The sequence below is a fragment of the Tenrec ecaudatus genome, chromosome 4 (assembly GCF_050624435.1).
Source record: "Tenrec ecaudatus isolate mTenEca1 chromosome 4, mTenEca1.hap1, whole genome shotgun sequence".
Taxonomy (NCBI): Eukaryota; Metazoa; Chordata; class Mammalia; order Afrosoricida; family Tenrecidae; genus Tenrec; species Tenrec ecaudatus.
The window spans coordinates 44818028-44844316 of record NC_134533.1 but is presented as its reverse complement, the minus strand read 5'-3'; the positions used below and the strand labels follow the sequence as shown (position 1 = coordinate 44844316).

Sequence of the window (26289 nt, the reverse complement as noted above, 5' to 3'; positions counted from 1 at the left end):
TGTTTGATGTGAGAGAACTTACAAATTTTTTAATACTTCTTATTTTTAAATAGTCTCTTTTAAAAGAGACTGGCCTAATTGGCAATTCCTTGAAAATCTCAAATAATGATTTCTCCTCTGAGTTCCTACGATATTTGGTGTTGTTCATTCCCACCCAAAGCGATCTTATGCAGCACAGCAGGTCAAAGCACTTCCTGGTCTTGTGCCAGCCTCCTTCCAGTGTTTGAGCCCATTGTCGCAGCCACTGTGGGAATCCATCCCTGGAGCGCCTTCCTCCTTTTGGCTGCCCTTCTACGCCACCAAGCAGGATGTCCTTTCCAGGGACTGACCTCTCCTGAAAATATGTCCACAGTACAGGAGATGGAATCTTGTCATCTTCGTTTCTTAGAAACAATTTGGCTGTAGTTCTAAGACATTTTTTTTTCCTCTTGGAAATTCATGGTACTTTCAATATTCTTCACCAGTACCATAATTCCGATACATTGATTACCTTAGGTTTTTCTTATTCGATGTCTAACTTTCACAGGTATATGATGCTGTTGAAAAACCATGGCTTGTGTCAGGTACACACTTAATCCTCGGAGTAACGCCTTTGCTCTTCAACACTGTAAATAGGCCTTGTGCAACAAATTTGCACAGTGACACTGGTCTTTTGATCTCTTGGCTGCTACTTTCATCAGCATATAGATCCAAGCAAGACAAAATCCTGGACGAATTCAGTCTTTTCTCCGTTTATCATGATGGTACCTCTTGGTTGATTTGTGAAGATTGTGGTCTTCTTTACATTGATTCATAATCCATATTGAAGCCTGGAATCCTTGATCTTCATCGGCAAGTGCTACAAGTCCATCTGACGTTCAGCAAGCAAGGCTGTGTCACCTGCATATCACAGGTTATTAATAACGCTGCTTCTGATCTTGATGCTCTGTTCTTCTTCATATCATCCAGTTTCTGTGATAATTTTCTCAGCATATTTTAGCATATATGACATTAATTTCTTATGACTATTGTAATAAATTATAACCAATTGAAAAGCTAAAGCAATTGAACTTATCCCCTCACAATTCAGATGTTAAGCATTCAAAACCAGTATCACTAGATCACAAACCAAGCTATTTTACTTCTTCATTTGAATAAATCATTTTATTGGGGGCTCGTACAGCTCTTATAACATGCCATACATCAATTTTATCAAGCAAATTTTTATATATGTCACCATCATCATTTCAAAACGTTCCATTTTCTTTACACTTGATCCGTTGGTATCAGCTCCTTTTTTTCACTCCCTCTCCCATCCTCCCATCCTCATGAACCCTTATAAATTATTATTTTCATTTCTTACAACATCTGCTATCTCCCTTCACCCATATTTCTGCTGCTCAACCCCTGGGGTGGGGGTGGGGATATATGTTGATCATTGTGATCGGTTCCCTCTTTCTTCCCATTCTCCCCCCACCTTCCCCCTACCCTCATGGTATCGCTACTCTCATTACTGTTTCTGAGGGCTTTATCTGTCCTGGATTCTGTGTGTTGAGAGCTCTGATCTGCACCAGTGTACATGCTCTGGTCTAGTCAGATTTGGAAGGTAGAATTGGGATCACGATAGTGGGGGGGAAGAAGCATTAAAGAACTAGAGGAGTGCTTCTTTGGTGCTATACTGCACTCTGGCTGACTCGTCCATTCCTTGTGACACTTCTGTGAGGAGATGTCCAACTGTCTACAGATGGACTTTGGGTTTCTACTCTGACCCCCCTCATTCACATCCATATGATCATTTGTTTTCTGTCTTCTGATGCTAGATACCTGATCCCGTCAACACCTTGGGATCATACAGGCTGGTGTGCTTCTTCCGTGTGGGCTTTGTTACTTCCCTACTAGATGACCACTTGTTTAACTTCAAGTCTTTTAGACCCCAGATGCTACATATTTTAATAGCCAGACACCATCAGCTTTATTCAACACATTTGCTTATGCACCCATTTTGTCTTTAGCTATCTTGTCAGGAAGATGAGCATCACAGAATGCCAAGTTATTAGAACAGAGTTCTTGCATTGAGGGAGAATTTGAGTAGAGTCTCAGTGTCCATCTGCTACCTTAATACTTAACATATAAATATAAGTACAGACCTATATCTCTATCATTATATATTAATATGTTTACACATGTATATGCCTATATTTAGACCTCTAAATGTATTCTGCTTCTTAGTTCTTTCCTCTATTTCCTGTTACTTTCCTCCTGTCCCACTATCATGCTCAACCTTCATTCAGCTCTCCTTAATTCCTCTCAGCTACATTGCACTTTATAAGATACCACCAGGCATTCTGTGCCCTCCTCACCATCAATTTTAGATCTCTTGTCCCTGGGTTTGTTGGCTACCCTCTCCCTTTCCCCCACCTCCCCCTCTCCCCAATCCCCTCTAGAAATGTCAGTCCAGTTGTTTTCTCCTCAGGTTGTTAACAATCCTGCCTATCTTATATAAATAGACACGGGGGAGGAGGGCGGGGAGACTATGGCTAGTTCCACATCTGTCTGCTGACCCTTATAAATGTTTTCTGATCCGGTCTGAGGAGGTGCCATGCCCTGCCCCCCAAGTCAGAAGTCTGTTTGGGGGCTTCCTTGGGGGTTGTGTTTCTTTACTCCCCTTGATACTCTTTTGTGCTCCCTTGCGGGAGGGGAGCGGGCTGTGTCAGACCAGTCACAATTCCCACACTGTGTCTCCAGTGCTGTCCTCTGTGGGTCAGTGAGGGGACGTCCCGCTTGTGATGGGGCCTGCCCTAAGGTCCTCTTTCTGCATAGGCTACTCTGAGCAGGAATGTAGTCCTGGAGTCTCTCTCTGTTTCTCCCTCTCCCTCTCCCTATTACTCTCCCTCTCCCTCTTACTCTCCCTCTCCCTCTCCATTTGCTCCTGTGTGGTCTTGGGCAGTCCCACCACTCTCCCAGGCCTATATGTTGGGTGCTGTCCTCTGTAGTGCCTTCTTCTCTGGAGGGGATCAGGGCAGCAGGGATTGGGGGATTGGGGCCAGCTCAGCAACCCTCTCTGTGAATTCCCTGCTCCATGCCAGTATGTTGCCCTCAAGGTTTGGCACACCAGGATGAGGTCTTTGCCTTTCCTGTGTAGACATAAACAATACAATATCCTCCCAATGGGTGGATTAGTGTTCTGTTCCCCAAAATAGAAAAGAAAAACCAAGGTATTTTCATGACCATCCTCCCTGGGTAAACTCAAGAAAGTCATCTGTTTCTTCCATCTTGTAATTTCTGTGGTTCAGAGAATTTCTTGGTTTCTGACTCCGGCTTCTGTTTCTCGGGTCACAGTGTCTTCTTCTTCTTCTGTCTCCCTCATACTGATACATAAAATCCCATTGTGACTCACTGGAATGATCAAGGATAATACCTCCATCTCAAGAGCCTTCATTTAATCGCACCTACAAAAACTGTCTACATTTAAATTGTCTACTGATTTATTTGTTGGCTTAGGTTGTCATGTTAACTTTTCAGGTTTCAGAGGCTAGGCCTCAGATTAACTTGCTGGGTAGAGGCACATTTTTCATATAAAAGTAACTTTCTAAAATGGGCGCTTTCAAGGATCAAATTGCATAATGGATGATCATACCAAGCACAAGCCTGGAGTGTAGTGAGACGCTAGTTATTATAGAAGTCACTGTTTGGACTGTGCATGTACGACTAAGTGATCACAGTTTATCAGCACTCCCTGTTCCAGTACAACTTGATGGAATCTTAATGCACCTATGATTGTCTCCTTTAGGCCATTATATCAGCCCTTGCAAGTTGGATGTCCTGGGATACATTACTAATGACCTTTAACCAATGGCTAAATGGGGCTTTCGCTCTTAAAAAAAAAAAAAAGAAACATCCAAGATTGTGGGCCTCTCTGCAGAATAAATCTGAACACGTCTGCTTGTTTTTAGTTTTCAGTGGTTTTTGATTTTCAGTTTAGATCCATTAAATTAAATCAATTCAACTGGTAGGTCTCTGGGTTATATAACAAGTCACTCTACACGGCCTCCCTGAATTCCCAGTGGGATGGAACTCTAGTGACTCATATTCACTCCCATGGAGTCTGTGCTGACTCACAATGACCCGTGTGGGTTGTCAAGACTGTGTTCACAGGGGAAGAAAGCCAGTCTTTTTCACGCATAGCTACTGGTGGTTTCAAACTTTGGACTTTGAGTATCACAGACCAATGTGCAACCAGTATCCCACCTGGGTTCCTTGTACTTGAAAATGGGCTCTTTCATTAGCTACCTTTCCTCCCATGGCCTTGCCATTCACCTATTAGTGCACACATGAATCATTTGCTCTTCACTCAAATCCGTGTCTTGGGATCTACTTCTAGGAAAGCCCAACTTATGATCATATTTTCAATAAATGTGACACAAATGGCTACTTTAAAAAATGCTACCATATTGAGGAATGACAGGAAGTCTTTTTACATAAAATAAAGAACTCATTGAGAACAGGAGCAAACATGACATACACAAGCTAGCACTGGATTTTAGTTTAGATCCTTTAAATTTAGTCCATTCAAATAGTTGGTTCCTCAGTCATGTGAACAATCTGTGATTGACTACTAACCTGAAGTCAAAAAGTTTCACAGGAGAAGGGTTTCCATAAAAACTGTAGTCAAGAAACCCCTCTGCAGCAGTTCCACTGGGTCATCAAGGGTACTCTGGGTCAGAGTACTAGAAAGCAGTGGATTGGAGTTGTTGTTGATTTTTTTAGTGAGATAGTATTGAGGAGGAAAAGGTCCTATTGAGAAAATGGTGAAATGTTGTTCTGCTCATCTAAAGGTTAGTTGTTCGAACTCATCCTGTGGATCCTGGTAGTACCTTGATGATATTCTCCCGTAAAGATCACACGACAGAAGCCCTACGGGACAATTCCATTCTGCCACACGGGTCATTGTGCTTTGAACTTTACTCCATGGCACATAACTACCACAGCATTGAGAACAAGGTGTTTGGGGAAAAATTTTAAAAGAACAATCGGATCATGAGTCTAACTTTTTGAATCCTACTTTATGCTTTGTCACAATCTCATTCTTTGATTGTATCTCTGATATCTCACTTGTGGAACAAAAGACGTTATTCCAACTAATTAATCCTAGTCTGAGAACGTTAAATTCTTTGTTCATCTTTGGTTGAACATTAGCTATTACTATAAGAAAAATTAAACTGGGAGTGCAACAGAAGATTTGCTTGCTTCGTGCTTTTATAACCATCATGTGGATTAATTGTTTTCAAAGTCCCAAACCGGAACCATCTCAGGAAATAACACTCCAGTTCTCAAGGTAGCTTAAGCTCTGATAAATTGAGCGGATCTTCATCTCACTCCACACAAGAGAAAGAAAGAACCTTAATGGAAATGGAAGTGACATGATGAGACTAATTCTAATACTGCCCAAGTGGAGATCGCGAGAATGCATGATATTACAAATGAGCTGAGCCACATATATAAGTTAGGAGTGAGAACAATTCCTTGTGCTTTGACATAGCTCAACATAGGGATAGAGCCACACGAATGATATGTCTTCCATCTTGGAATCCCACTGAATATCAAGACATCTAAATTGAGTATAGATTGTGGCAAAACAACCACTACAAAACTCATTGGCTTAAATATCAAGGATTATTTTTCCGTCCGGTCCAGTTCTAAGGATTAACTGGGCAGTTCTAAAAACAAAAACTCAGCAATCTCTTTGGCAGTCAAATCTCCATAGTTGATGGAAAAACCTAGGGCATATTTTTAAGAACATTAATGAGAAATAGGGGTATGTGCATAATTTAGAGATAAGTGTACATTTAGTCATTTCTTTCTCATAAAACTGTATCCATAGAGATTTCATTAGTAACTGTTGAATGACTCCATTTCAATTATTTTCTGTTTCTCTAGAGGAACAGGTTCAATGTTGGATATTTGAAAAATAATCTATGAAATGATAAGATTTAAGTTAGTCTGTAAATTAAACATTTGTTTCAAATACTGCCAAGACCCATATTAGTCCTGATTTACCTTTCAGAATTTAAAGTATATTGGCCTAGAGTGTGCCTTCTGCTATGACTTAATAGGGGTGATTTTGCATAAGGAAATGAATATCTTTATTATAAAATCCTATTTATGATCACACTTAGATATGGGATATGCAAAATAAATTTTGAATATGATGTTTTTATTTAGAATCATTGCAAGGTCAAAACATTAATGCATCATTTTCCTCTCATAAAAATTATCCCCATTACTGTATTATTTAGCAATTGTCTTAAAATTAAAATATTCTATAATTTTTAAAGTGTTATCATTTATCACTTACAAATTATAGTCTAGTGATAGTATATATTAAAGTACTTTGCTCTACTGTTTATTAGAAAGGTCACTAAGTACAGAGGGAGAAAATCCTTTCTCAGTTGTTCTTGGTCACTCTCTTAATTAAGTGACTTATGTGTAGCACCATTTTATCAGGTGGAAAATTATAATGATTATAGTCAAGGGGCATCAAGAGTTTGTGGGAAACTTCTATTGACTCTCAATTCCATTTTACCATGAACTTTGTGACGTTCCCTTATATATATTCTACTTGCTTTTCGTAACAGTGGTGCTAGTACTAATGAAAATAATATCATCCGCTTTCTTTATTCAAGAACCTGCTGTACATTAGGCAATGCTTTAGGTCTTTATAGACAGATTATCATTTAATCACTGAACTAGCCCAATAGGATTGATACCATATTCTGCATATTTTACAGATGGAGAAACTGGTGTATCCAACGCATAAGCTTTTCCTAACAAGATTGCATGCTTTTTCCAGAATGAATGAATGTTCTTAAGCTACCAGATACTGTGGTAATGATATACATTATCAGAAAGAAAAGCAACAGCCACAGCAACAAGAAACATTTAAAACGAGGAGAAAAGAACCACTGCTCCCCACTAAAGAGAAGCAAAATAGAGTTAGTTTACCTCGTAAGTGCTGGTGATGCCAGATCTGTAGAAGACGGGCAGAAAGAGCTCTGATGTGAAGATGATGACGAAGGTATAGGCAATGAAGAAGAGTAGGAAGGATGCCCCGAACCGGTAAACCTCAGAAGGGCCCCCGAGGACAGTGACAGCAGACATGAAGCTGGCTGTCAGAGATAAAGCCACGGGGCCACAGCTCATTTGCCTACCCCCCACCAGGAATTCCCTGGATGTTGCCTTCTTCCTCTCTTTGATGGCAAAGAACACTCCAATTCCCGAGGAAATGACGAAGAGGCCTCCAAATACAACATAATCCCACACTGCAAAGCTCTTCCCCTGGGCCCGCTCCATCTGGAGAAATGAGGTACAAGCCGGCGTCAGCCGGGGCTTCGGACGAGCGTTTCCAAACGCAGCGCTCAGGTGTACAGCAGTTAGCTTGCTCGGGGAAACACCTAGCTGCAGAGCGCGGGGACCACAGTCCTCCTCGTGATGCTCAGATACCAACTGATACTCAAGGATGATCTCAAAAGTGGACGGTACAGAGTAATCCGGGGTGGTATTAATACTAACAGATGGAAAGCTGAAATCAAAAGCTTCGTCCACTGAGGCACACACCACCAAGAAGGAATTTAGATGTGTTCTCTCTCCATGAATAACTGCCGTGGGTGGAATGGACTTGACAAATGGGCTCTTTTATCTCCCAGGTGTTTCATTTAAGGTTAAACATTACTGGAAATCAGGGAAGTGATACAAACTGAGCAGTTCAGCATTTTAAGTTAGTGAAATGGAGTCTGAAACGGGGCAAGCTGACATTCAGGGAGTCTTTCTTGTGAGTAAAGACGTGTGGGAGATCAGCACACGTGTATTAGTACCAGGAGGTGCTGGTTCAAATCGTGACTTGCCCAGAACCAGGAGTGTGCTTTGATGTCTTTGACGAATGGTTCACCCTTTTTGAAATTCATCTGGAACCTGGGAATAATAAGAATTTTGAAGCCTATTGTGATTCTTGAAGTGTTTCAAACCTCTTGAGCCTCCTTTTATTGAGCAATAAATTGAAAGATGATATCTACCTCATTGGTAATTATTTGTGCTTCCAGGGTGCACTGCTGGGCATGCTGGTTGATTCTTTCTTCAGTCTGTTGTTTTCATTAGCTGCCACTGGCCCATGGTGACCTCCTACTCATGGTGGATCCAACTCATGCTGACTCAATACATAAACAAAGCAAGGGCTTCACAGCCCTGCGTCATTTCCACATCAGTTGCAGACCAGACCATTATGATTCGTGGAGTGTTTATTAATTGCTTTTCAGAAGTAGATTGCCAGGTGTGTTTGTTTTTTTTAATCATTTTATTGGGGGTTCATATAACTCATCACAATCCATACATACATCAATTGTGTAAAGCGCACTTGTATATTCATTACCTTCATCATTCTCAAAACATTTGCTCTCCACTTAAATCCCTGGTATCAGCTCCTCATTTTCCCCCTCCTTCCCCACTGCCCCCGCCCTCATGAACCCTTGATATTTCATAAATTATTATTTTGTCATATCTTACACTGTCTGACATCTCCTTTCACCAACTTTTCTGTTGTCCATCCCCCAGGGAGGAGGTTATATGTAGCTTCCTTTAATCGGTTCCCCCCTTTCTATCCCACCTTCACTCCACCCTCCTGCTATCACCACTCTCACCATTGGTCCTGAAGAGATCATCTGTCCTGGATTCTGTGTTTCCAGTTGCTATCTGTACCAGTGTATATCCTCTGGTCTAGCCAGATTTTTAAGGTAGAATTGGTATCATGATAGTAGGCGGGGTAGGGGGGGGGGAAGCATTTAGGAACTAGAAGAAAGTTGTATGTTTCATCGTTGCCATAAGCACCCTGACTGACTCGTCTCCTCCCCACGACCCTTTTGTAAGGGGATGTCCAGTTGCCTACAGATGGGCTTTGGGTTCCCACTCTGCTCTCCCCCTCATTCACAATGATACGATTTTTTGTTTGCCAGGCATTTTTTTATTAGTTCATCTTAGTCCAGACGTTCCACTGTTTGCCATCATGGTGACACATAAACCTTCATTGGCCAATGAGGTGGCGGTGTACTGGGTGCATTGACCCAGAAGAGAATGTGAGAGTCCCACATAGAAATTTAGACTTCACCCACTGAACCATTGCTACACTCCCCATCTTGACTTTAGACTTCAGAAAATAGGTTAACCAATAGCTAATAACTGTGTTTGTGTCCATATTGTTGCTAGGTGCCATTAAGTCCGGTCTGACTCATGGGGACCTCGTGCGCAACAGAAGGAAACCCTGACTGGTTCTGCGCCATCCCTGCAATTGCTCCTGCACCCGAACTCACCTTTGCAGCCACTGGGTTCATCCTTGGCCTTGAAGTCCCCTCTTTGTCATTGCTCTTCACCTTCCCAAGCATGATGTCCATCTCCAGGGACTGCTCTCTCCTAACAAGGTGCCCCAAATTGGTAAGACGTGTCTCATCATTCTTGCCCTTTAAGGAGTACTCCGGCTGTACTTCTTCCAAAGGATAAACCAGATCCGTTTATCCTTTTAGCAGTGCACATACTTCAATATCCTCCAGCACAATTCATATGCATTGCCTCTTCTTCAGGCTTGTTGAATCAATGTCCAACTTTCATGTGTGCACAAGGTACTAGAAAAGACCGTGGTTTGTGTCAGGCGCACCCTAGTCTTCAAAGTAACAAGCCTGTATTCTTATCCAAGTTAAACTTAGGACCTGAACAAATGGGAGAAGAAAGGTGAACTATTGTCAGATTCCCTGTTACTTGTTTTGAAGTACTTCCAGTAAGCCTTGGGGCATAAACCTCAGTTTTGCTATGTCTGTCCTCCTCAGAAATCTTGCCCTCTTTAAAATCTACCTATTCTATGAGCTCTAGTTTAAGTCTTCTTTGCTTTGGGAATCCTTCCCTGACTTACCTCCTTTACCACTCCAGATAGTGAAGGAAATAGCCTCAAGTGGTGATTTCTTTGTGGTTACACTGTCATCTGCACCTACCTCTGCTTCATGTCAAGGCATCTCTATGGGGGTGTGTGAGAACGTGGGTCAGATACTGTGAGCTCGTCAGTTCATTAAAGATAGAAATACAAGAAATGACCTATAGATGCTTAGCAGGTGGTAACTATTACAGAAAACTTATGAAATAACAAAAAATGCAGAAAAGGAGAACAAAATTTAGGCATATGTCTAAAGCATTTTCAGAGTACTGATTTCATTTGGACACTGTCTTGCCTCCCTACTTAACTCTATGCATTATTTTTTTTTCATTTGGCTCGCTGAATATCTGATAGGCATAATATGATTTCAGTTTTTTATAAATATGTCAGAACTCTGTTAGGCACTACTGGTGGCTTGTTTAAACTTTTATTTTGCAGAGTTGATATGGAGGATGAATGGAAAACTAGGTCTTTAATATTTTTACCTTAACCTTTAAATTATTTATGTCATGAGATATTCTAATTATATAACAGATTTTTGTTTGTAGTGATCTCAGCAGAAAATTAGACATACTTTTTAGTTTCAGAGTCTTGGTACCTTCATATTTTAATATTAACACAGCCTAAGAATTAATGTTCAATCCAAAAGGCTTGTAAACAGCTTGGACAAGTAGATTTACTGTTGTACAAAGCATCATAATTACATCAGTGAGGTTCAAGGTTAAATACCAGAAGCCTGCAGTTGAAGAACCAATGAATACTGCTGCTTTTGATTAACCTTCATGTGGAAACAGTGCCGATCTACATGACCTTCATCTCTACTGGAATGCAGGCTCCCTAAAGGATTTTGTCGGTTTTGTTTTTTTATGTACCCTCAGTAGTTTCTGAGGTTCCTGTCCTATATTTAATTTATTAAACAAGATCATTCAAACACTAGAAGTTCCATCCACATTACGAATCTATGTTTAATTCAAATTTGCTTGTTTTTCTGGTGAAGAGGAACAAAGAAATTTCCCCCCCCAAAAAAACTGGGAACATTTTTTGCAACTTTTTTTTAAGACTAAAATAGCTATCAATCCTAAACAAATTTTCTTTGGATGAATGAAAATTAAATTTTACACCCTGTAGTATCACCTTCCCAGAATCCATTTAGCTAAATGTGATCATAGTTAAGCTGTTGCTCATTTGTATTGTATTATATACACTTAACAAATATGAACAAAAGATGTTGACTCAACCCTTAGGGCGGAAAATTTCAGTGTCCATTTGTAAGAACCCGCAGAGAACATAATTTAATAATAAAACAGACTAATGGCAGCACAAGTCTACAGTAAACAAGTAGAACATGTAAATGAAGGATCTATGTTAAGAGGGCAACTAGGCACAAGGATCAAAGTCCTTGCATAATTATCTCTCAGGCCCCATGCACCATCCCCCAGCCTACCTCCTTTATGGAAAAACAAAGGGGGAAACTACTGAGTTATCCAGTATGGAAGAGATTTTGCTGAATACACGTTAAGAGAAATAGCTTTTTGTTTGATTAGGACTCGTAGCCAAAGGGTAAGTGGACCTATTGTGTGTCTGATAATTTCTTATGTCCTATCTTATTTTGAAAGCAATCTTGGTGGTGTCTAGGGTATGAGTTGGGCTGTGATCCACAATATCAGCAATTCAAAATTACTAGTGACTCTGTGGGGAAAAGAAGGGGCTTTCTACTACTGTAAAGAATTATGGTCTCCGAAACCCACAAGGGCAGTCCTGTAGGGGCTAGAGTCAACACGGGCTCAATGAGTATGAGTTTTGTTTTTTTCAGTTTATCTTATTTTAAGTCATATGTAGCTGTAAAACTCTATTAAAATTGGTGTCAAAGGTACCATTTCACAAATGAAAAGGGAAATGATACTAATTGAAGAGTCAATTGGCATTAAGGTCAGTATCATACATACATTAAATGTTTATTTTACAATCAAATATGACATTGGTGACTTCAAAACCTGTTCTCTTGGCACTACATACTTCTTAAAATGATAGTTTCAATTTTTTTCCAAGCTGTGGTGGAGACTTTGTGTGTGTGTGTGTGTGTGTGTGTGTGTGTGTGTGTGTGTGTGTATATATATATATATATATATAAACAATTTATTAGCGGCTCATACAACTCTTATCACAGTCCATACATATACATACATCAATTGTATAAAGCACCTCTGTACGTTCTTTGCCCTAATCATTTTCTTTTTTTTCCTCCTATTTTCTTTTTTTACATTTTATTAGGGACTCATACAACTCTTATCACAATCCATACATATACATACATCAATTGTATAAAGCACATCCATACATTCCCTGCCCCAATCATTCTCAAAGCATTTGCTCGCCACTCAAGTCCTCTGCATCAGGTCCTCTTTTTTTTCCCCTCCCTCCCCGCTCCCCCTTCCCTCATGTGCCCTTTGTAATTTATACCTCGTTATTTTGTCATATCTTGCCCTATCCGGAGTCTCCCTTCCTCCCCCTTCTCCGCCGTCTCTCCCCCAGGGAGGACGTCACATGTGGATCCTTGTAATCAGTTCCCCCTTTCCAACCCACTCACCCTCCACTCTCCCAGCATCGCCCCTCACACCCTTGGTCTTGAAGGTATCATCCACCCTGGATTCCCTGTGCCTCCAGCCCTCATATGTACCAGTGTGCAACCTCTGCCCTATCCAGCCCTGCAAGGTAGAATTTTCTTTAAAGTATCAGAGAATAGTCACTCTATCCTAATATAGATCTGAAGATTATTTATCAACATATCTACAGTGATATAAAGCAATAATAACCAAGAATCTCTTGTGTTAACCTTGTAATATTGCCTTATTCTCAAGTACATAATAAGTAAACACATTAGATCTCCATTAAATTCAAGTGGTTCTTAATATTATGATTTTTATTACTTAGATTATTTGCAAATGCACCCCATGCATAATATTGTTGGGAAACTAAGATACAATTATGTCAGTTACCATGGAAACTCTATAGACTCACATTTCTTACCAATTCTAGTATTCCTCATGCCACTTCCTCCCCTCACTGTGTACCACTATGAATGATTTTTTTCATGATCCCTAAACTGAAACCTAACAAATATTTGCCCACACTAGAAATATACAAATAAATATGTTCTAGCTTCAGACAAAAAATAATGCACTGATGAGCTACAGCACATCTATTTTCAAAACGAACTCTTGAAAGTATTATCTGTGTGATGATGTTTCAGTGTTTAGCAATATGCGAGAGACAGTATTGTCATTTATAGGAAAGCAAAATGGCAGTGATAGAGGCTTACACTGGTTTCAGATCACTTATTCTTCTTAAAGCACTGAGTCCCTCATTTTAATTTATATATGTCTTTGGGAATTTTACCTAAAAGGCTTGATTCCCTCCTTAGGTAAATTGAAAGTCTCTGGATCAAATTCAATTTTGGTTCATGATACCTGCAAAATTCTTCATAAATATAGTCGCCATCAGGGTGTAACTTTCAAGGTGGTATATTGGAGATTGTTTAAGTTTATGGAGAATACACCTCACATTAAAATCACACAAATATGATTTGAAATCTCAGCTAATAAAATATTATTTGAAATCTTAACTTTGGACCTATGGATAGTTAGTTTATCTCATGGGGCTATACTTTTTTATGAAACTCTATTGTGTTCGTCTGGGCAGACTAGAGAAACAAATTCATAGACATGTGCATAAGAAGGAGGTTTATATACAAGAGCAGTTGAATATTGAGAAAGTATACCAGCCCAGTCCAGATCAAGTCCCTAAATCTGATATGAGCCCATACCAATCTATAAATTCCTCTTCTGGCTCACGAAGCACATGCAATGACATCGAATGCAGGAAAATCACAGGCCAGTGGGTAGGAAGTCCTGTGGATCCAGTGGCATTGTAAGCATCTCAGTGCTAGGAGGGGTCTCCACCTTGCTTCTCCAGCACCCAGGCAGCATCAGGGTAGTTCCATGTAGCTTTCTCTCAGGGATGTCTCACAGGGAGTCAGGCTTGCCAGTAAAAATCTCCAAGGGAGTGAGCAGAGACAGAGAAGTGCCTCCCACCTCCAAGGAGGAAATTCAGGAGTTCCCAGAATTCTCAGGAGAAGGCCATGCCCACACAGAAGCCTCTTTGACTATGACCTGATTGACAGATTAGATGCCACCCCTTCACTCTTAATCCTCTCAAGACCCAAATTGACACCAGATTATGTTACTACCACATCTATATAACCTGATTCTAAGTTAGGATGTGGTGGGGTATGTGTAAAAACAAGATGACACAATTTGCTGACAGCTTCCTGCAGGAGGCCGAAAGACATGCTCATCTATAAGCCCAGAAAAGATTTTTAACTGGTCCACTCTTGTTGAGGGGGCTGAATTCACTTTTATTTTATTCATATCCCTTCTCTTCTTTTAATTCTCTCAGCATTTTTTTAATTGGAGCTTGGTACTTGAAGATCCTGCTAATGGTTTTGGAATGAATTTAAATGTGATAATAAATGTCAAATGTTTGATATGTAGTTGAGTGCTCAAGAAGTGGAAGCTATTACTATTAATAATGAAGCAAATGGGATACTTAAGTCAGATAGAGCTAGGCTCCCAATTTTACTTTGCCATTTTCTATCTTTATTTCTTTTAGTAAGTTATTTATTTGACCCTCAAATGAATTAAAACGAGAATGGTATTTTTCTCACTGGCTAGCTGTGAGGCGCAGGGCTGCATGCTCATGACCTCATAAATGGCATCAATCATTGTCGCTGTTGTTGAGGGCCGTCACGTTTCAATATGTACACCTAGAATTCCCAGCACTCTACTGTAAAGAACACAATCCATGGGAAAATAAAGTAGGAGCTACCATATGATCACCCATCCATATTTCCTTCCAAAGGCCAGGGGACAAAAGTCAGATTTCTGATTCAGAGATCCTCTGGCCTTTGCTCCTTTCTGTGTCTCGGAGTTTAGACTATGGAGATTCTCGCTTGTGTTGCACTGATTTAGTGTCTCGTTGTAGGGTTTGTTATATTTCTTCCTTTTTCCTCTCTGTCTTCCTTTCTTCTTTTCATCCTCTCTCCCCAGACCTCACTTTCTCCTCGTTTCTTCTCTGCCCCTCTCAGAAACACTGCATAATAAAGTGGGAATGCCCCATAAACCTTCTAAAGAGTCTGGCTTAGCTGGAGTCTGTAAGGCATGTCTGCAGTTGACTTTGCTTTCTGTTGCTCTAGTGATTTTCAACCACTGTACTTTCCGACTGACTTCTTGTCATGCTTACGCTCTAGAAAAGTAGGACTATGATCTACTGTGTGAATGTTTTAAACTCCCCACTCCGAATAATTTCAGACCGCGAAGTAACAATGTTAGATAAAAGCAGGAGATCTAGAGGGAAGGGACAAAATAACAATAATAAAAACAAAGCAAACCAAAATCACTGTCACTGCATCATTTCATAGTGACCCAATAGGACAGAGCTCGACTACTTCTGTGGACTTCCAGGAAGCCACAAGGCTTCTTTCCCTCCTGAGGAGTGCCTAATGGATTTGAACTGCTAATCTTGCAGTTAGTAGCTCAACTTGAAGAAGTACACCACCAGGTCTCCTAGAACTAGAATTTGGAGAAAAATGTTTAGAAAAATTTTGGAGTACTTCTGCAGATGATATTTCTGTGCACCATATATTCTACAATTCTGGAAAGTGGTTAGGTGCCCTCAGTTGGTTCCTATTCTGAGCAGCCCTCTGCATGACAGAATGAAACACCGCTCAGTCCTGTGCATCCTCACAGTTCTTCCTAAATGTCCTAAGATCCTTCCTAAGCCCATGGCGGCAGCCACTGCGTCAATCCGTCTCTCTGAGGGCTGTGGTAGTTGCACAGTTCTCTGTGAAGTTGAGGATATATAAACGTGGAGGAGTGGCATACGGCCTGTTGCTCAGGAGACCGCCTGATGGTACCCACTTGGGGGACGTGGTCTTTTCACGAGGAGGCCCTGGGAGCCTGCCCACCTCTCTCTCTGCTCTCACCATCTGCTTGTTGGCCAACCAGAGAGACTCAGGAGGAGGCCTGTGATGTTTCCATAGATCTTGTATCTGCGCGATTTTGCACCCACTGGCCTGTGATATTCCTGCATTCTGCATCATTACATGTGATTGTCTGAGGGTGAAGAGGGACTTATGGACTACTATGGACTTGTGAACTTGACTTGGACTGGCCTGGGATGTTTTATTTAGATATAATTGTCTTGCTATAAACCTCTCTGTTATACATGCACATGTCACTGAATTTGTTTCTCTAGTCACCCAGCCAAACACAAGGGCCTTCTTTGTGTGTCCCTTCTACTTTACCAAGGATGACATCCTTCTAATGTGATCCCTACTGACAAAAGGTCCAAAATATGGAAGAAAAAGTATCCCTAAGTGTAGTTCTCACACACACTCTGGTGTGCCTCTTCCAAGACAGAGTTCTTTTTCCTTCATGCAGCCCAGGCGACTTTCAGCATTCTTCTCCAACACCCCAATTCAAACAGAGGAATTCTTCTTTGGGGACTTGCTTTGGGCTAATGTGTTCTGTTCAGCTTGAACTTCTTCCTTCAGCACCATTGGGTCTTGCTCCTATGCTGCCTGCTGAAATGGTAGAATGTCAGCTAGTTCTTTTTGATAGGGTGACTGTATTCTGTTTATGGTTTGTGTCATTCAATTTCTTGCCTAGAGAATCTTTCGATCTTGCAACTTGAGGCTTGTAAATTTTTAGCGAATTCACTTTTAGATTTGCTGAGTATGTTCTTCTTTTCATTTTCTAAGTCTTTGCATATTTCTTCATAATATTCGCCTTTGTCTTCTGTAGCTTCCCTTGGAAATTTTCTATTCGGCTCGTTAACGTCACCATGTCTTCCATTTGCTTTAGCTACTTGACAATTAAGAGCAAGTTTCCGAATCTCTCCTCACACCCATTTGATCTTTTATTTCCTTCCTGTCTATTGAGCGGCCTTTTGCTCTCTTCATGGCTGTTGTTCTCAGTGTCCTCCCACAGCTCATCGGGGCGTCTCTCAAGAGCGTCCAGTGCAGCAAATCCATTCGGGAAGTGCAGGTGGGATAGACTTGTATTTGCGCTCTACTGGAATTATTTTACTTTTCTTCAGCCTAAACTTACAGATGAGCTATTGATAGTCTGTTCCACAGTCAGCCCTGGCCTGCTTCCAGTGGCTAATATGGAACTTCACCGGGGTTTCTTTCCACAGATGGAGTCAATTTGATTTCTGAGTATTTCATCTGGCGAAGTTGATGTGTATAATCAGTAGCCTTTTATATTGTTGAAAAAAAGCATTTTCTTTGAACAAGTTGGTGGTCTTAAATAATTCCATCAAGTAATCTCCAGTTTTGTTTCTCTCACCAAGACTGTATTTCCAACTACTATTCCTTCCTCTCTGTTTCCAACTTTTGGCATTCTACTTGCCATTAAATATCAAGGCATATTGATTGCATGATTGATCAGTTTCTGACTTAGGACTTTGGTAGAATTGTTTGATTTATTCATGACTAACTTTTGTGGTTGGTGCATAAATTTGAATAATACTTGTATTAATTGGATTTCCTTTAAGTTGGATAGATGTAATCTTATCGCAGGCATCATTGTATTTCAAGGTTGATTTTGAAATGTCCTTTTCAACAATGAATGTAATGCTATTCCTCTTGGCTGTCATTCCCAGCATAGGAAGTCATATGATTTTCTGAGTCAAATGGCTAATTCCAGTCCATTTCAGATCAACGATGCCTTGCATATAGGTCCTTATGTGTTCTTTTTGACAACTTCAATTTCCATAGATTCATACTTCTTCCTACATTCTAAGATCTGTTTATTAGGAGATGTGTGCATGTTTCTTCTTAGCATGACTGGGCCCCATCAGTAAATGAAGGTCGTAAAGGCTTCCCTCCCGTATGCTTTGTCCCTCATCACCATGGTCGACTCTACTTGGAGAAGTCAGCTCCTTCCAGTCACAATCGAGTGTCTTCCCCTCTATGGGAGTCATCCTCGATGACTATCATGGGGCATATACTGCTTCCATTCATTACTCCCTCACTTTGGGGCAGGGTTTCAAAGGTATTCACAACATTTCCAGCAGCTCCTTCCTCTGAAGAGGGGAGCTGAGTCTTTATTCATTGTCTATTCTTAGTCTGGAAGCTCCCCTGAAAACTTGTTCACTTTGGGTGATTCTGCACCATTTGAAACACTGGGGACATAACTTCCAGCATCACAGCAACACACAGCCACCACAGTAGAGTACATCACAGCAACACACAGTCAGCACAGTACAGTACATCACAGCAACACACAGCCACCACAGTGCAGTACATCACAGCAACACACAGACACCACAGTGCAGTACATCACAACAACACACAGCCACCACAGTGCAGTACATCACAGCAACACACAGACACCACAGTGCAGTACATCACAGCAACACACAGACACCACAGTGCAGTACATCACAGCAACACACAGACACCACAGTGCAGTACATCACAGCAACACACAGTCAGCAGAGTGCAGTACATCACAGCAACACACAGCCACCGCAATGCAGTATATCACAGCAACACACACAGACACCACAGTGTAGTATATCACAGCAACACACAGTCAGCACCGTGCAGTACATCACAGCAACACACAGCCACCACAGTGCAGTACATCACAGCAACACACTCATCACAGTACAGTACATCATAGCAACACACAGTCACCACAGTGCAGTACACCACAGCAACACACAGACACCACAGTGCAGTACATCACAGGAACACACAGCCATCACAGTATAACACACTGACAGACAAGTGGTCATCTAACAGGTTAGATAGACAATTTTATGACAAAATATTTACAGTATTTTGTGACTTTGGAAGAGAAGTATGAATTGAAGAATCTAATTTCCACTGACTTCTGAATGTATCTACTATTTATAGGAAAGCATATATGGATGATATTATAATATGCATTCTAGATTAAATTCCTTTGCCCTCTTAATGTCTTTTCAAATTATTGGACTTTGAGATGTGTTTGATGTCTAAGATAACTGAAAATATTCTGGAAGCCAATGAGTTTGTAGAAAAATTAGCATTTTATTGAAAAAACATACTATGAAGTTTTTAGATAGAAGCAATTTTATATCAATCTTAGGAAACAATATTATAAATCAGATAAATTAAAATATTTATCTTTAGTAATTTGGAATGAGTACAAATTAAAGAGGTATAAAGTTTTCCTGAGGAAGCAGGCCTGGGACAGAAGAGAGTTGGTCTAATTAGTCCTAGGCAATGGGGAGCAGGGTACTGTGGATACCATTCATGGTATTTTTTTCAACATATTACCCATATTTTTCAACAGTTTTATTGGTAAGTAATTAACATATCATATAATGCAATAGTTCAATCATATCAAGGAGAATTGTACAATCACACCCATATCAATTTTAGAGCATCCCCCCTCCCGTGGTTAAATTGCCTTTGAGATGATTTATGCAATCACAATCAGTTCTAGTGCTCCCTCCCCCGTCCTTTCTTCCTTACTCCCCAAATCCTCTTGCCCTGCCTATCCCCCACTACCCCTGCCTGTATCCCCTATGTCCCCCTGCATCCGTTATTGTCATTATGCATCACTCCTCCCATGCTTCACAGCAGGCTGATCCAACAGAACACAATAGAGAACAAAATTGTGGTAAGGTGGTAAGGGTAATAACAAATAGCAGGACTGGTGGGAAATGATCAAGGGTAAGGTTGTGTAGAGAAGAGGTATACTCTAGCCCAGGTGGCGACGAAGCGTGGTAGTAGGGCAGGAGGAAGGTCAAGGGAGATGGAGGAAAGAGCTAGGAGTCAAAGGGCATTCATGGAGGTCTAGACAAAGACATGTACATGCAAATATATATAGGAGGTTGGGGAAATAGATCTTTGTGTCTATATTTATAGGTCAAGTATTAAGGTGGCGGAAGGACCTTGGGCCTCTACTCAAACACTCCCTCAATGCATGAATACCTTCTTTTATTAAATTGGAACTCTATGATGCTCACTCTCCCGACACAACGGCTGGAGCCAAAGTGGGTGAACAAGTAAATGTGGTGAAGAAAGCTGATGGTGCCCGGCTATCAAAAGAGATAGTGACTGGGGTCTTAAAGGCTTGAAGATAAACAAGCGGCCATCTAGCTCAGAAGCAACAAAGTCCACATGGAAGAACACACCAGCCTGTGTGATCGAGTGGTCCCAAAGGGATCAGTTACCAGGCATCAAAGAACAAAAAATCATATCATTGACTGCACACCTCCATGATAGGATCGCTGAAGACAAATGGGTGCATAAGCAAATGTGGTGAAGAAAGCTGATGGTGCCCGGCTATCAAAAGAGATAGTGTCTGGGGTCTTAAAGACTTGAAGGTGAACAAGCGGCCATCTAGCTCAGAAGCAAAAAAGCCCACATGGAAGAAGCACACCGGCCAGTGCGATCACGAGGTGCCCAAGGGACCAGATATAAGGCATCATGCAAAAAAAAAAAAAAGATATAAGTGTGCGTATGTATGTGTATTTATGTGTATATGTATATATGTATGTGTATATATATATTATATTAAATGAAGGGGGAAGTGCAGAGTGGAGACCCAAGGCCCAAGTGTCAGCCAATGGAGATCCCCTCATAGAGGGGTTTAGGAGAGGAGATGGGTTAATTAGGGTGTGAGGTAGTATCGATGAAGAACACAGCTTTCACCCAGATCCTGGATGCTTCCTCCCCCCAACTACCATGATCCGAATTCTACCTTGCAGGGCTGGATAGGACAGAGGCTGTACACTGGTACATATGAGGGTTGGAGGTACAGGGAATCCAGGCTGGATGATACCTTCAGGACCAAGGGTGTGAGGACGATGCTGGGAGAGTGGAGGGTGAGTGGGTTGGAAAGGGGGAACTGATTACAAGGATCCACATGTGACCTCTTCCCTGGGAGAGGGACAGCAGAGAAGGGGGGAAGGGAGACTCCGGATAGGGCAAGATATGACAAAATAACGAGGTATAAATTACCAAGGGCATATGAGGGAGGGGGGAAAGGGGAGGGAGGGGGAAAAAAAAAAGAGGACCTGATGCAAGGGGCTTAAGTGGAGAGCAAATGCCTTGAGAATGATTGGGGCAGGGAATGTATGGATGTGCTTTATACAATTGATGTATGTATATGTATGGATTGTGGTAAGAGTTGTTTGAGTCCCTAATAAAATGTAAAAGAAGAAAAGAGAAAAAAATGATTAGGGCAAAGACTGTACAGATGTGCTTTATACAATTGATGTATGTATATGTATGAACTGTGAAAAGAATTGTATCAGCCCCAATAAATTGTTAAAATAAAAAAAATAAAAAGAGAAAAAAAAAACAAATAGCATACAGACAAAATACTAATAATCCATAAAAAGAAAAAGACCCCCAACAATATCCAACAGAGCCAGGAAAGAAATTTCTGTCATGGAACCAGTAAGAGACACTTGTACCCAAAAGAGATTCAGGTCGCATCTATAGGGTGGTCAACTAACAAAGTGTTGAGTTCCATCCAGCATCATCAAGATTACAATGGTCTCTGCCTGGTAGTGAGGCTGATGGAGACTCTTGCCTGTGGTTGGAGCTGATTTGCCAGTGGCTTAATCTGACCAGATACTCAGTGGATGGTTTGGGGGTTCTTTTTTTTTTTTTAACAATTTATTGGGGCTCATACAATTCTTATCACCGTTCATACTAATACATACATCAATTGTATAAAGCACATCTGTACAGTCTTTGCCCTAATCATTTTTTTCTCTTTTCTTTTTTTACATTTTATTAGGGACTCATACACCTCTTATCACCATCCATACATATACATACATCAATTGTATAAAGCACATCCATACATTCCCTGCCCCAATCATTCTCAAGGCATTTGCTCTCCACTTAAGCCCCTTGCATCAGGTCCTATTTTTTTTCCCCCTCCCTCCCCTTTCCCCCCTCCCTCATGTGCCCTTGGTAATTTATACATCGTTATTTTGTCATATCTTGCCCTATCCGGAGTCTCCCTTCCCCCCTTCTCTGCTGTCCCTCTCCCAGGGAAGAGGTCACATGTGGATCCCTGCAATCAGTTCCCCCTTTCCAACCCACTCACCCTCCACTCTCCCAGCATCGTCCCTCACACCCTTGGTCCTGAAGGTATCATCCAGCCTGGATTCCCTGTACCTCCAGCACTCATATGTACCAGTGTACAGCCTCTGTCCTATCCAGCCCTGCAAGGTAGAATTCGGATCATGGTAGTTGGGGGGAGGAAGCATCCAGGATCTGGGTGAAAGCTGTGTTCTTCATCGGTACTACCTCACACCCTAATTAACCCATCTCCTCTCCTAAACCCCTCTATGAGGGGATCTCCATTGGCCGACACTTGGGCCTTGGGTCTCCACTCTGCATTTCCCCCTTCATTTAATATGGTATATATATACATATACATATATACATATACACATATATACATATACATACACACACTTATATCTTTTTTTTGCATGATGCCTTATACCTGGTCCCTTGGCACCTCGTGATCGCACTGGCCGGTGTGCTTCTTCCATGTGGGCTTTTTTGCTTCTGAGCTAGATGGCCGCTTGTTCACCTTCAAGTCTTTAAGACCCCAGACACTATCTCTTTTGATAGCCTGGCACCATCAGCTTTCTTCACCACATTTGCTTATGCACCCATTTGTCTTCAGCGATCCTATCATGGAGGTGTGCAGTCAATGATATGATTTTTTGTTCTTTGATGCCTGGTAACTGATCCCTTTGGGACCACTCGATCACACAGGCTGGTGTGTTCTTCCATGTGGACTTTGTTGCTTCTGAGCTAGATGGCCGCTTGTTTATCTTCAAGTCTTTAAGACCCCAGTCACTATCTCTTTTGATAGCCGGGCACCATCAGCTTTCTTCACCACATTTACTTGTTCACCCACTTTGGCTCCAGCCGTTGTGTCGGGAGAGTGAGCATCATAGAGTTCCAATTTAATAAAAGAAGGTATTCATGCATTGAGGGAGTGTTTGAGTAGAGGCCCAAGGTCCTTCCGCCACCTTAATACTTGACCTATAAATATAGACACATAGATCTATTTCCCCATCCTCCTATATATATTTGCATGTACATGTATTTATCTAGACCTCCAAGAATGCCCTTTGACTCCTAGCTCTTTCCTCCATCTCCCTTGACTTTCCTCCTGCCCTATTACCACGCTTCGTCGCCACCTGGGCTAGAGTATACCTCTTCTCTACACAACCTTACCCTTGATCGTTTCCCACCAGGCCTGCCACTCCCCCTTCTCTACCATTTGGGGTCCCATGTTTTTCCATTGTCCCTGGGTTTGTTAACACCACTTCCTTACCCCCTCTAACCCCCCACCCCAAGTCCCCCCGGAACTGTCGGTCCCGTTGTTTTTCCTCCAGATAGTTCATCCAGCCTGTCCTATTCAGACAGACCTGTGGAGACACTAACATGCACGAAAACAAGACAGAGGAAAACAAAGCAACAGTATACAACCAGGCAACAAAACAACAAAAACAAACCACTGACAAAGAACAGAACAAAACAGTTCACAAGAGAAAAGCTTGTAGTTAGTTCAGGGATCATTTTCTGGCCCTTAGGAGCGTTTTCCAGTCTAGTCTTTTGGGCCACCACGCCCTGGCCCCAAAGTCCACTTTAAGCATTCCCTGGGGACCTTGCCACTCCATTCCCTTGCTGTTCCACTGCACTCCCCCAGTGATTTGCCTCGGTGTGGTGGGATCAGGTCATGCAATTCCCACACTGTGTCTCCGGTGCTGTCCCCTGTATCGCCCTTAGTCTCTGATTGGCATCATTTCTCATAGTGGGGCCAGCCATGTTGTTCTCTCTGTGGACTGGCTGCTCTACTCAGGAACATCATCATCACGGCCTGGTGGGCCAGGCTGTGCTCCACTCTCTCCTCTTGCCCCTTCATCTTCTCGGTTTGGGGGTTCTTACTGTAGTCCTCCACAAATTGGGTATTCCTAATTTTCGCTCTGATACTTGTCTCCTCACCATTTTCGAATTTTGTAATTGTAAGCTGGTGTGCTTCTTTTCTTTGGACTCTGTGGACTTAGTTGACTCCTCGCTTAGATGGCTGCTTGTTTGAATACAGACTTTAAGACCCCAGACTATTCTGATTGATAGCCGGGCACCATCTGCTTTCCTTACCACATTTTGCTGTGGCACCCTTATCTCCAGTGATCATTTCATGAAGGTGAGTGGTGAGCAGGGCCCTGAGGTAAGAACTGATTTTCTTAAGTTGTGACTAGGATTTAGTGTGCCCCCAAATCCCATTCCTGGATCTATGCCTTTATTTTTTTAATTTATAGATTAATTTTCTGTGAATTGGGAACCAATACATATATCATATCACCCCATAGTTCAAACATGTTATACATAATTGTACAATTTCTCTAAATATATTGGTGACATGAATTTGTAATCTAAAGCAAAATGAACTGAATTTGAGTTAAATTGCAATGCAATCTTGAACAAAACAAACAAAACTAACTCTTGACTCCTAGTGTCCTTACCTTAAAAATGAAGATGGTAATACCACACCGGATTATTTTGAGGTTTTCATTTCATTATGTGCTATAAACTAAAAAAAAAAAAACTTACTCAAGGCTGCAGAGGAAATTCCAAGAGTACAATATTCAAAAATGCTTGAGCTTGCACATCAAATGGTATTGTACTGCATCAATCAAATGCTTTCCTCCCAGGATATACGTAACTTACGTTGATTACTTAACCTTCTGAGTCTATTTCCTTTCTCATAAAAGTAATATTATTTTGCAGTGTAGTTGGGCCATCAAAAATATACTTTATATCAGAGCATAGCACAATATCTAACACATAGTAATTTCTCAATACATATTTGTTGCTTTCTCTTTTCTTTTTACTAGGGGAATATTAATACTAGAATTAATTTAATTAAACAAAGAATTTGGGAGTGAAAGCTATATAAAATTTTAAAAATATAAGTAATGAAATATGCAAAATAAAACAGTTCATATGCCTAATATATCTATAATCTTTAAAAAAACTGCTTTCTAGTCAATGCCAACTCATAGTGATCCTATAAAACAGAGTAGAAGTCTCCTTCCAGTTTTCTGAGATTGTAACAGGAGTAGAAAGCCTCATCTTTCTTTCACAGAGTGGCTAGTGGTAACAAACTGCTGATCTTGTGGTTAGCACGCAATCCACTATGCCACCAGATTCCTTGAAAAATAGAGCCCAGAGGGTCTTCTATTGATAGCACCAGCATGTAATTTATGATCCTCCAGGCTAAATGGAGAGGGAAATCAGTAGTCAATTGGCACTAGGACAGAGGCGTAAACTGAAGCTGTGCCAGGCAAACCCCAACAAGTGGTTACTCTTTACAGTGAGCTTATGGGAGACTGGAAGAGCAGGATACTTTCTGCTGATTTCCTGCAATTGCCTCAGGCCAACCCTCTGGCCAGTGATTGGTACTTTGTTATTGGTTACTGGAGGTTCAGAATGTTCTGGTACACCAGGCCCCACTCCCTAGTAATGTCTCCACTGGCGGAAATGCTTGAGATCAAGAAGTCTTCTTTAATGTAATTTGCATTTTCAAGTTTTAAGCCAAGTGATTTTAGTAAAAAAAAACTATATTTTCTATATATCATTTGTGGATATTCCAAATTGTAAATATCTTATTTCAACTAAAAGCTAAACTTGTAAGTATTAAAAAATAAATAAAAAGAGTCTATCCTCCAAAATTTTCCCTGCCACACAAAATAGTTTCATCTAGGTAGAAGGAAACCCACACATCACCCCTGACGTAGTTTAATGTCCTGATTTTAACCAGTAAACATGACTTCTTAATGTTTTCTACTTTTAGTTAATAACAAAGAAAATACCCACGTGGACATGACATTGAATTAAACCTCACCGCTGATGAGGAAAACAAAACAAACAGAAGAGTAAATAGGATACATAAATAAGATAATCTCTGTGTTTGGTTTCATCTGGGTGTGCTAAATTTAGGAGTTTCTATCTGCCATGATCAGGAGCCCAGGTGACGGTGTAGAGTAAGCCTTTAACTAGTAAACACAGGGTAGGTGGTTCAAACCTAGTAGCTCCACGGACGATAGATGAAACTCTCGGCTCCCAAAAGATGTAAGACATTTTGTTACTCTTACACAGCCTCATTATGAGTCAGAAACAACCCAATGGCAGTGAATTGCTGTTGTTGTTGTTGTTTTCTTTAGGGGAGGGGATAAAGGCT

At 41.1% G+C, this 26289-nt stretch overlaps 1 protein-coding gene across 1 annotated transcript in view; it reads right to left on the bottom strand.

The window, feature by feature from the left end:
* Positions 1 to 9416, bottom strand: part of SLC5A12 (solute carrier family 5 member 12) — a 49144-nt gene extending 39728 nt beyond the window's left edge. Inside the window, exons 1-2 of the mRNA XM_075547691.1 lie at positions 9336 to 9416; positions 6982 to 7668 (exon numbers count right to left, since the gene is read on the bottom strand). Of these exons, the coding sequence (XP_075403806.1) occupies positions 6982 to 7668; positions 9336 to 9416 (768 nt within the window). The remainder of the gene's footprint in view (positions 1 to 6981; positions 7669 to 9335) is intronic.
* Positions 9417 to 26289: the final 16873 nt, after the last annotated feature.